Source organism: Pinus tabuliformis, chromosome 7 (assembly GCF_031772625.1).
Source record: "Pinus tabuliformis cultivar Carrire ecotype Pingquan chromosome 7, CPIR1, whole genome shotgun sequence".
Lineage (NCBI taxonomy): Eukaryota > Viridiplantae > Streptophyta > Pinopsida > Pinales > Pinaceae > Pinus > Pinus tabuliformis.
Window position 1 is genome coordinate 1,280,364,961 of NC_142293.1, and position 12,049 is coordinate 1,280,377,009.

At 39.0% G+C, this 12,049-nt stretch overlaps 1 protein-coding gene across 1 annotated transcript; it reads right to left on the bottom strand.

Annotated features, from left to right (window-relative positions):
* Positions 1-9,741: 9,741 nt before the first annotated feature.
* On the bottom strand, positions 9,742-11,809 carry LOC149252171 (cytochrome P450 750A1-like). The gene is made up of 2 exons (XM_089459653.1): positions 10,794-11,809; positions 9,742-10,717 (listed from the first exon to the last, which is right to left on the bottom strand). Exons 1-2 carry the CDS (start codon positions 11,751-11,753, stop codon positions 10,094-10,096), a joined length of 1,584 nt encoding a protein of 527 aa, XP_089315779.1. The 5' UTR covers positions 11,754-11,809; the 3' UTR covers positions 9,742-10,093.
* Positions 11,810-12,049: the final 240 nt, after the last annotated feature.

Sequence of the window (12,049 nt, forward strand, 5' to 3'; positions counted from 1 at the left end):
CTTTGATGAGTCACAACACAGGGTTGTACAGGCATGCATAGCACACACCCTCGATGATCATGCATCTCTTGCATAATTTTGAATAAAGGGTGATTGATCGTGATGTGTGAAAAAATCTAGACACCTTTGCTGATGGTACGAAGGCTCATGCCGAAACCACAAGCTCAATTTTGAAGTTCTTAATAGAAGAAAATGAGCGCATGACTAAGGACTTGCAACTAGCCAAGATCCGCTAGGGAGGAAATGAATAAATTGATACTTAGTGAAGTATCAGCTCTTGAGATAGTAATGCAAAGACTATATGATAGGTTCGTCACCATGCACAAGGTAGTTTTCCACCTACATCACTATCAATAGTTCATAAGGTGATGAAGCCATAGGTAGATTTAGACAATGTGTGCATCCCTAGTTTGACCCAGAACTATGAGAAACTTTCACCACTCATCACTAGTGTTGAGGATTCAGATGCATGGTTGTTTAGGAGTTTGGATGTCATGCTGAGGATGTATAGGATCCCATCCATTGTAATAGTCACTAAGGCTAGAGAGAAGAACCAAGTCTGATTGGAGATTGACATGTACTTCGAGCAGCTGACGCCCATGGCCATCAATGTAGACTTGCAGATCAACATAGAGAAAATGAAGAGGTATGTTGTTAGTCCGGCTGCACTCAGGACTATGTTGTGCATGTTAAAGGATGAGTTGGACAGAGGTTCCAGATCAGTATACTTGGAGGCGATGGAGGCAAGAGATTGTTTCCAGAAAGATGTCAACAAACAGTACATAGACACCATTGCACACTACCAAGCTTGGCATTAGTTCGTCACCAAAGATCACCAGGAGGATGTTTCCGACTTGGTCTTTCCACAACCATCCAAGTATTAGTGTTGTTTTGTCTCGCTGACTCAAGCCTATTTTTGTCCCACATGGGTATATGTGGAAAATGTATTATTATTGTAAATGTGATGTAAAGTGAAATTTGAAGTGTCATTACTGGAATGTAAATAGTCATTATGTAATGTAAAGAGTTATATGTAATGAAGTTGAAAAGTCATGAAGGTAGTCGAAGATTCAAAGGGGAATGTCAAGGGTCACCCGACCCTTTTCTATATATAGAACCTCGTAACTCATAGAACAAGCTTTTGGGAGCCAAGATTTTGGCTGAGATTTTCTTAGAGAGGGCTTGGAGAGTGTTGTGACGAGACTTGGCTTCTCCATAGTGAAAAGTGAGTACGTCTCTTTGGAGGAGCAGGAAGTGTTGACTATAATGTTCCACTATTGTGGCCAGTGGTTATCATGCTATATGTATGGATGGAACTTTCACTTTGTATAATATAACAAAGCCAACATGTTTTCATGCATATGTTGTTATTGTAGTCAAACTGTTCTAGTTGCCTAAGCAATGTCTGTTATTTAACTTACGAAATTGTGTATGAACTATTTTTATATGATTGTATGAATCTTCTTGGAGATGTATTGCTGGTTTAACCCATCACCTTGGTTTGTGGACTATTCTACTTCCATCTCATGATGTAATTATGCTCATGTGTTCCTTTCAGGTTGCATACTATTACAGGCTTATAAGGGGCACACTTCCTTTACTCCTCCATGTGTTAGAACCCCCATTCATCTCGTTGCCTCACCACAAGGTCACACACTTGCTTCTGAGAAAGTCATCTTACTTATGTATGTGCACCACCATGGTCAAGGCATTACTATACTACCCATTGCTGGGACTCCTACTCCAAATGGTTTGAGGTCTAGTTGGGACTTCTTACCACATATATCCCCTGAAATGTCGGTGGGTCCATCACCTTCAACAATTGCACAAATATAGCTCGTTAGGAATTATTAACCCTTTTTCAATCATCACCGCTTGCTGGGACGTTCTTCTATCTGGAACATGGAAATAGTGAATAGAGACATAGTTCAGGATCATGGCTTCTGGGAAGTTAGGAATGGCCGTTAGGAAAAAATTTGGAAGGAGGCCTAGATGCAACACCCCAAGCTCAGTCAAGAAGAAAACCTCAAGGAAATTCAAATATTCACCTTTAATCTAGGAGAAGTGAGAGTTAAAAACTTCTAGCCAGATAACAATAGGACACCAAAATGGAGATAATGGAAGTTTCAAGCACATCGGCTGGATGACGATCCCCCTATGGCTTAGGAGGGTTTTTCCTTAATTCTACAACAACACCCTATATTAAATAATGGAGATATTGATAAAATTAGATGGGGTCATCTCCCTCGGGGTATGTTCTCTCTTAAGGAATTGTACTCCATTATCTCCACCTCAGTGAACCTAGTGGTAGATCCTCTTTGGAAAAGGATTTGGTACTCATGGCTCTCGCCAAAAGTCTCTTTTTGCCTTTGGTTGATTGCTCATGGAAAATGTCTCACTTGGCATAAGCTTCAGAAAAAGGATTCTATTGTCCTTCTCGACGTCCTCTTTCTCCTAGCTTGGAGGAAACAATAAACCATCTTCTTAATTTTTTCTCTGTGGCACTAGACCTTTAAAATCAAATTGTAACATTATTTGGGGCAGTTGATTGGTCTGAGAATAGTCTGAGAGAATCGTTGGAATTATGGTGTTGGAATCTCTTCAAGAACCCCATAGTAAACATATATTGGTGTCTCTATGAGGGTTTGCTTCTTTGGAACCTATGGAAAGCCAGGAACCAAGCAGTGTTTCACTTAGAGGTCATCATGACCGATTATGTTTGGGAAGTGACAAAACGTAATATCAAAGAATCCATCTTAGTTAATTGCTGGACAAAGGAGGATTGGAAAGCTCAGGGTTGGGAGATCGCCATCCTTAAGGAACTATATCTAGGTCCAAACTTAATTGTCTCGAGTTTTTCTCGCCCACTCTCCATGAGGGGGAGCTCCACTGACACTTTTATCTAGCCACTACCTAGTTTCTTTAAGATAAAATTTGATTGAGCTTCTAAGGGGAACCCTGGCTTGGTCAGTTTTGAGGGCTTGATATGGAATGAAAAGGGGAAGGTGGTGAAACTATTTGAGGCTTCATGTGGTAGTACCACAAATAATGTCCCTGAATTTCTAGCTTTAGAGAAAGGGATCCAAGTGGTCGTTGATATGGGCTTGGCTAATCTACAGGCCTATGGAGACTCTTAAATAGTCGTCTCATTGCTGCATAATCTTATTAATGGGTATCCTCCACATAAGGTTATCAACAACTAGATGTTGGAGCTTATTGGTGAGTGGATCGATTCTCATTTATCTTCCTTTGAGTATGTAGTCAAAGAACATGTGATAATATTGGGAATCAAGTAGCCAACAAGCTAGCAAACTGGGGAAGTGATAAACAAAGTCAGGAACTTCTCTATGATTGGCCATTTAGTTATCAAAACACACAGCTTGATGAGTACTAATAGATAGTGGTTAAAGAGGAGGATTACCTGGTGGGGGTGATGAATTTTGAGACATGTTCGATGCGTGTGTAATGAAGGATTACATGAGGTAGATGGGAAGCAGGACATATTGCCAGTCCTCTGATTTTGTAAGGTGTAAGGTGAGAGGACCAGTACTGTGTGTGAGCCTTCATTCATCCTCTCCAGGAATTTGTGTTGGTAAGGTAAGTTGGTTAATGACAAAAGTTTGGGTTATGGAATTTTATATTGCATTGATAGTGTGGAGGCTGGTAATTTTTGGTCTGAGTAGTGTTAGTCTGTCTCAGTCCTTCGGCCCTCATGTAGTCTAGGAGTGGTGGAGAAAATGACGTCGTCCCTTCCTCCACCATGAAAGGTTAGAAAAATATTCAACTTCTTCTATCTATGCCTCATTCCTCATTTCTCTCAGCGGATTGAGGGATATTTTCATGGTAAGATGGTCACTGTTAGTATCCCTACGTGGGCTATGTGATAACTTTTTCCCTGGGTGTTTTCTGTGTTTGGGATGGTTTTTGGGTCTTTTGTTCACTGGTAATCTTCTATTTTTTTCTCTTTTTGAGGTCTTACCCTCGAATTTTGAGATGCATCACTGGGTGAGCAACAATTGGTCTCGGAGGTTATAGGGAGGTCTGGTGTAGGTTGTTTCAGCTCCTGATTGGCTGAGGTTTGTCTCTCGTCTGTTTATGCTCTAGCGTCAAGTCCGTTTAGCCATACCTCTATTCTCAGTTGCTTCCCCCATTAGTCTAGTTGAAGAGCCATCAGTCTAGCTAGTGCAGTTCTTGTTTCTGTGTATTCTCACCTCCCTCCCAGTGGGTGTTTGGTGGCTGTCAATTCTGGGGAGAAGACTTATGCACATTTATTTGGGGTGGGTGTCTGGCGCACTTTGGGTCATGACTTGTCAGCAAGTTCTACATAACGTTGTCAGTCCTGTCTTGGGGGCGTCTTCTTTGGCATTCGCTATGTGACCTGTACCACATAATTCTTGTTCCCAACCCATGAAGAGGGGAGATTCACCCAGTCATGGGGGTTTCAGCATCAAGCAGAAGATTGCGTTTGGGGGGTAGGGCTGTGGAGAAACCCAAGTGGGGTGGGTGTGCTGCTAGGGGTGTGATCAGAGCGTCATCGGGAGCTCGTGGTGGTAGAGGTGGTGTGAGATCAGTGTATGGCGGACATGCAGATGGAGGAGGTAAGAGAGGTAGTGTGGCTCATGGGAGTGGAGCAGGTGAGTGTGGTCGGAGCTCTAATACATGAGTTGTTGGCCGACATATTCACTCTAATTCCTTTCATGACCAGCTCTAGTCTGTTCTGGATTTCCTGGGTGCATATAACTAGATTAGAAAGGAATAACAGGAGGTTTTCATCGCCACGCTAAATCGTATCCATTATATTTAATGCCATGTTAGAGAAAGAATTGTTGTGGTTTGCCGAGGTTAAAATATGCTTGCAGAAAAGGTTGAGAAGCTAGAAACATGGCTAGATCACTTCAAACAACATGTTTAATTTTCATATCACCCCCTCCCCCTCCAGGGACTGGACCAAACAATCCAACGTTAATTACTTCTAATGATTAAGCATGATCATAGGTGTTATTCTAGTTTTTTTTTCTTTTGGTTCTTTTGGCCTGTCAGGCTTTGGACCTCTAATTTGTCTTTCCTTTTGTTTTGCTATAATATGGTGATAACATTGTTCCACAAACCTAGTAAGTGTGAGACTATTTGCATTCTGATAACTATGTACTCTTGTTTTGATTAATGATAGATCCTTGACTTACCAAAAAAAAAGATAATAATACAAAAGTTGTATGCATATTTCCTTTATTCATTATGATTAAATTTTTTAACAAATTTATATATATAAGTCTATAAATTAAATAGAGGAGACATTATTATTTCATTTTTATTTTACTCTTGAATTTGATTAGTCCTTATAATTTTATCATTTATTGGAAACACTAATTTTAAAGTTAAATTTTCATATAATTAGAAAATAGCTCTTCTCCACTATACTTGAACTCCTACTTTTCCATTATTTTTCAAAGTTACAATGTATGATAATTTTTAGAAAAACCAAGGAAGCACTAATAAATATTGTTTATGCATCTATTTTTTAAAACATGAGCAAATTATGAGATGGTCAATGGTTGAATGATTAGGGAGAAATAAATTCAAGAAAATCCCTCACAAATGTCACATTGTTAGTCCCTACCTAGGCAAGAGTTTAACATCATGTTAGGTGACATGCCAAATTGATCATTGTGCATTGTACTAAACAATTTGTAATTCAACTATGACATCCATTTAGTTGTATATGCACATAATGTAAATATTATTTGAATAAGTCCTACCAAAGTTACTACTTCATAACTCAATTAAAAGATTTTTTTGTTTTAGGAAAATATAAATTGTCAAACTTTGTCATATAAATATCAATACAATATGGTTTTGTAAGATAATTTCATAGAATAATCATTTTAACTTACAGATATGAAAAATATATATTAATCTATTCCATATTATATTAATATCAATTTAAATATTTCATAGTATGGTTTATATGTATTGCTAATAGCTTTTATATGCAAATTTTCTAGCAACATAATTCTTAATTTTAGCTGCAGTGACTAGATTGATCAACACTTGTTAAAGAAGGTAATGTATGATATTAATGTTTCAAATCAATCCAGGCTATTTTTCTAGTTATACTAACAAAAATATTCTATCAAATTGAAGTCCAAAAATTAAAAATATCAAAATCCTATTCCGAAATAGGGCTATGTGTGTTATAATATTTATAATAATCCTAAAAAATTAAAAAAACAAGTTCTAGAATCATGTAGTACATGGTGGAAAATGGTTGCTAATAAAGAGAAATTGGCATAGTGGAAAACTATTGCTAATAAAGAGTAATTTCCAAGTTGGAATTGAACAAGGGATGTAGATCTCTTGTGGGAAAGTGGCTTACTCAAGAGATTCCACCGCAACACTTACTTGTATTCATGAGGTGACGAAACTATTACATATATAGGAGTATATTATGATTGAGCATATTCTTACCAATAATGTCGTTGAATTTATAGCTCTAGAGAAAGGGCTCCAAGTGGCCACTGAGATGGGCCTGGCTAATCTATAGGTCTCCGAAGACTCTTTAATAGCTACCTATTTGCTGCAGAATCTTATTAATGGGTCTCCTCGAGACAAGGGGATCAACAACTAGAGGTTGGAGGCTATTGGTTAGTGAATCCATTATTATTTATCTTCCTTTGAGTATATATTCAAAGAAAACATGAGAAGACAGAGGAGTCAGGTAGACAACAAACTCGTGAACTGGGGAAGTGATAAAAATATTCAGGAACTTCTCTATGACTGGACTTTCAGTTCTCAAAACACTAAGATTGATGAGCTCTGCTAGATAGTGGTTAAAGAGGATGATTCCCTGAAGGGGGCGAAGAACTTCGAGACGTGTTCGACGCGTGTGAAATGATTTTTACATAAGGCAGATGGGAAGGAGGACAGATTGGCAGTCCTCTAATTTTGTAAGGTGTAAGGTGAGGGGATCGATGTAGTGTGTGAGCCTTCCTTTTGCGGGAATGTGTGTTGGTAAGGTAAGTTGGTTGATGACGAAAGTCTGGGTTATGGAATGTTATATTGCATTGATAGTGTGGCAGCTAGTAGTTTTTTGTTTGGGCAATGTTAGTCTGTCTCAGTTCTTCGACCCTAAGGTAGCCTGGGAGTGGTGGAGAAAATGACACCGCTGCTTCCTCCACCATGGAAGGTTAGCAAAATATTCAAGTACTTATGCCTTTCCCTAGTTCCTCGCTTCTGTCATTCGATTGAGGAAAATTTGCATGGTACGATGGTTGGTCTTAGTATCCCTACTTGTGCTGCATGATAGCTTTTTGCCTGTGTGTCTTCTGTGTTTGGGATGGCTTTTGGGTCTTTTGTCTCATTATAATATTCTAGTTTTTTCTCTTTTTGAGGTCTTACCCTCGAATTTTGAGATGCATCATTAGGTGAGCACCAATTGGTCTTGGAGGTTGCACGAAGGTCTAGTGAAGGTCGTTTCGGCTCCAAATTGGCATAGGTTTGTCCCTCATTTGTTAGTTCTCTAGTGTCAAGTCCTTTTAGCCACACATCTATTCCCAAATGCTTCCCCCATTAGTGGATTGGACGAAACCACATTATAGCTGATGTGGTTCTTGTTTTTGGGTGTCCTCGCCTCCCTCCTAGTAGGTCTGTGGTGGTTGTAAGTTCCACGGGGAAGGCTTCTGCATGATTATTTCGGGTGGGTGTCTGATGCACTTTGGTTGACGACTTGTCAGGATGTTTTGCAGAACATTGTCAGTTCTGTCTTGCGGGCGTCTTCTTTGGCGTTCACTATGTGGCCTGTGCCACGTAATCTTTGTTAGCAACCCATCTAGAGGGGAGCTTCACCACATCAGGGGAGTTTCAGCATCAAGCAGAAGATGGCGTTGGGGGGTAGGGTTGTGGAGAGACCCAAGCAGGGTGGACGTGCCACTAGGGGTGTGATCAGAGCGTCGTTAGGATATCATGGAAACAAAGGTGGCTTGAGCTCAGTGTAGAGTGGACATGCAAATGGAGGAGGTAAGAGAGGAGAGAGGCAGTGTGGCTCGTCAGGGTAGAGCAGGTGTGCAGTGTTAGAGGTGTAGGTAGGGGCACGCATGAGTCACTGGCAGACATATTTGATCTAATGCCTTTCGTGACCTACTCTAGTCTATTCTTGATCACTTGTGCACATATGACCAAATAAAAAATAAATAGCACGAGGTTGTCATCGCCAAACTAAATTGGCTCCATTACTTTCAATGCCATGTCAGAGAAAGAATTGTGGTGGTTTGGCATAGTCAAAATATGCTTGCCAAAAAGGTCGAGAAGCTGGAAACGTGGCTAGATCACTTCGAAAATTGTGTTTAGTGTTCATATCGCCCCCCTCCCGCTCCAGGGACCGGGGAAGACAATCGAGCATCAATTACTTGTAATGAGTAAGCATGGTCATAGGTGTTATTCTGGTTATGTTTGTGTTTCATCACTTTTGGCCTGTCACGGTTTGGACCTCCAATTTGTCTTTCCTTTTGTTTTTTTGTAATATGGTGATAACGTTGGTCAACAAACTCGGTAGGGGTGAGACTATTTGCATTTTGATAACTATGTACTCTCATTTTGATTAATGAATAGATCCTTGACTTACAAAAAATAAATTACAAAAGTTATATGCATTCTCCCTTTATTCATTATGATTAAATTTTCTAACTAATTTGTATATATAATAACCCTATAAATTAAGTAGAGGAGACATTCTTATTTCATTTTTATTTTACTCTTGAATTTGACTAGTCCTTCTAATTTTATCATTTATTGGAACCCACATTTTTAAAATCAATTTTTCATATAATTAGAATGTAGCTCTTCTCCACTCTACTTGAATTCCTACTTTTCCATTGTTTTTCAAAGTTACAATGTATGATAATTTTTAGAAAAACCAAAGAAGCATTAATAAATATTGTTTATGCAACTATTTTTTAAAACATGAGCAATTTATGAGATGGTCAATGGTTGAATGATTAGGCAGAAAGAAATGCAAGAAAATATCTCACAAATTTCACATTATTAGTCCCTTCCTAGTCAAGAGTTTAACATCGTGTTAAGTGAGAAGCCAAATTGATCATTGTGCATTATACTAAACAATTTGTCATTGAGTTGTGACATCCATTTAGTTGTATATGCACACAATATAAATATGATTTGAATAAGTCTTACCAAAGTTCCTACTTCATAACTCAATTACAAGATTTTTTTGTTTTAGGAAAATATAAATTGTCAAACTTTGTCATATAAATATCAATACAATTTTGTTTTGTAAAATAATTTCATAGAATAATCATTTTAACTTATATGAAAAATATATATAATCCATTCCATATTATATTAGTATCAATTTAAATATTTCATAATATGCTTTGTATGTATTTCTCGTAATTTCTAGATGCAAATTTTCTAATAACATAACTCTTAATTTTAATTGGGGTGACTAAATTGCTCAATACTTGTTAAAGAAAATAATATACAAAATTAATATTTAAAATCAATCCATAGTTATACTACCAAAAATATTATATCAAATTAACGTCCAAAAATAAAAAGAATCTGAAAAGCCTATTCCGAAATACGGCTGTGTTATATAATATTTATAATAATCTTACAAAATAAAAAATACAAGTTCTAAAATCATGTAGTACAGGGTGGAAAACGGTTGCTATAAAGATAAATTGACATAGTGGAAAACTATTGTTAATAAAGAGTAATTGCCAAATTAGAATTGAACAAGGCATGTCGATCTCTGGTGAGAAAGTGACTGACTCAAGAGATTGCACCGCAAGACACACTTGTATTCATTAGGCGAAGAAACTATTACATATATAGGAGTGGCGACGAAAATATTACATATATAGTTAAGAGTATATTATGATTGAGCAGATAAGAACCGCCAACCAACAAAGTTTAATTAAAACAAACCATTTTAACAACACACAACAGTTTTAACGACCCAAAACTGATGCTAATTATAGGAGAATATTCTAGAGATTTCTCCATTATTGGAACAGAAAAACCATCACCAACGAAGAAAAACGAAGAAAAGGCGTCGTCGCTCGTATCCTCCCAGGTATTACATTGGAAAGCTGCTGCTCAGCTTTGGAAAAGCAGAGAGCGGAACTTTTCTTGGAATGGTCAATCCACATGCTTCCTTCATATCCAAGTGGAACGGATCACCGTCCACTCTCCAATCAAAAGTGTGTAACAACTGAGCCAATGCAAACTGAACCGTAGGAATAGCCATCGATGCCCCTGGGCATCCTCTCCTTCCTGCACCGAACGGTATCATATTGAAATTTGATGGATCTGTTACATTGACATGTTCGTCTTCCATGAATCTCTCTGGCTTGAATTCAGAAGCATCTGCCCCCCACACCTTAGGATCCCTTCCTATAGCCCACACATTCACCATCAACATTGTTTTCTTAGGGATAAAGTATCCTCCTACTGTCACAGTCTCTGCAGATTCATGAGGAATCGCTAAGGGCGCCGCTGGGTATAGTCGCAGAGTCTCTTTCACCACACAGTGGAGGTATTTCATGTTTGCTAGATCGGACTCCATTACTTTGCAATGTTGGCCAACGACCGATTCGATTTCCTCTTTTAATTTTTTCATTGCACGGGGATGTCTGAGCAGCTCGCTCATTGCCCATTCTAACGAAATTGATATTCTGTCCAAGCCAGCGCCGAACAAGTCCTGCACAAATACAAATCCAATTAGTGCAAAAGAAATGATGAATGACAGAAGTTTAAGAATGAGGGTCGAGGCATACAAGCACAACAGCCTTGATGGTTTCCCGTGTAATTTTGGTGTCGGCCTTAGCCATGTGGAGCAGCACATCCACGAAGTCTTGAACATGAGGCTCTGCGTCTACGGCCTCTTTCTGGAGACGATTCACATTAACATGGTCGTCTATTATTTTCTCCGCAAATTCATCGAATGTTTTATGAATTTTCTTCATGCGGCGCTTGATACCTTGCAAATCGAGCCAATCCAAATACGGAATGAAGTCCCCAATGTTGAACTCTCCCACTGTAGCTGTCAACTCTGTCATCAGGCCTTTAAACCCTTGGAAATCGCCACCCAAATCATTGTCAGAAAATTTCCTCCCCGCCAGTATTCGCCAAACAATATTGGAGGTGAGAGTGGAGACGGCCTTGCTCACATTCACGCCCATTTTTCCCTTCTCACTCTCCTCCCAAATTGAAGAGATCATCGCAGACACCTCTTCCTCTCGCACACTCTTGAAGGACTCGATTCTTTTGGCAGTCAGTAATTCTAACACGCATATTTTTCTCATTTGCCTCCAGTGATCTCCATACGGAGCGAAGACCACATCTTTAGAGTTGGAAAACATCAATCTCCCAGCGGCTGTTCGGGGTCGGCTGGCAAAAATCAAGTCATGAGTTTTGAGAAACTCTTTGGCCGTCTCAGAAGAAGAAACGACGACGGTAGGGACAGAGCCTAAGCGCAGAAAGAGAATGGGACCATATTTCTCAGCGAGGCCTCTAAGAGAACGGTGAGCGGGCAGCGTTAATTGGTGGAGATTTCCTATGATGGGCCATGCATAGGGTCCTGGTGGCAGCGTGGCACTAGTTCTTCTCTTGCGCAAAAACCATATCATGAAGAAAGCCCAGAGTAGGCACAGAACAGTTGCTGCGGGAGGCCCTCCATCAGCGACTGTGAATGTTGCAGGGAAAGGTAGAGACTGACGCAAATTATGAAAAGCCATAACGTACACACCCTTCCTAAGCACTAAGCACTGAACTCTATGTTTGGAAAGGGAGAAGGGCTACATCTATTTATAGCATTCAATGTGAGAGTGACGTAGGATCATGTTATCCTGAATTTATGAGTGGTTCAATATAAAGTTTAGCATTCATTTGTCAGCAGTTTTCTTTTCCTTAAAGTGCCAACTCAGCATATTTATAATTCCCATCAAATATATCTCATCAAAGGTATCGTTCACCCACGTTGTATCAAATTCTAAGAGACAAATATCAAAACCAAAAAAACTTAATTTATTCT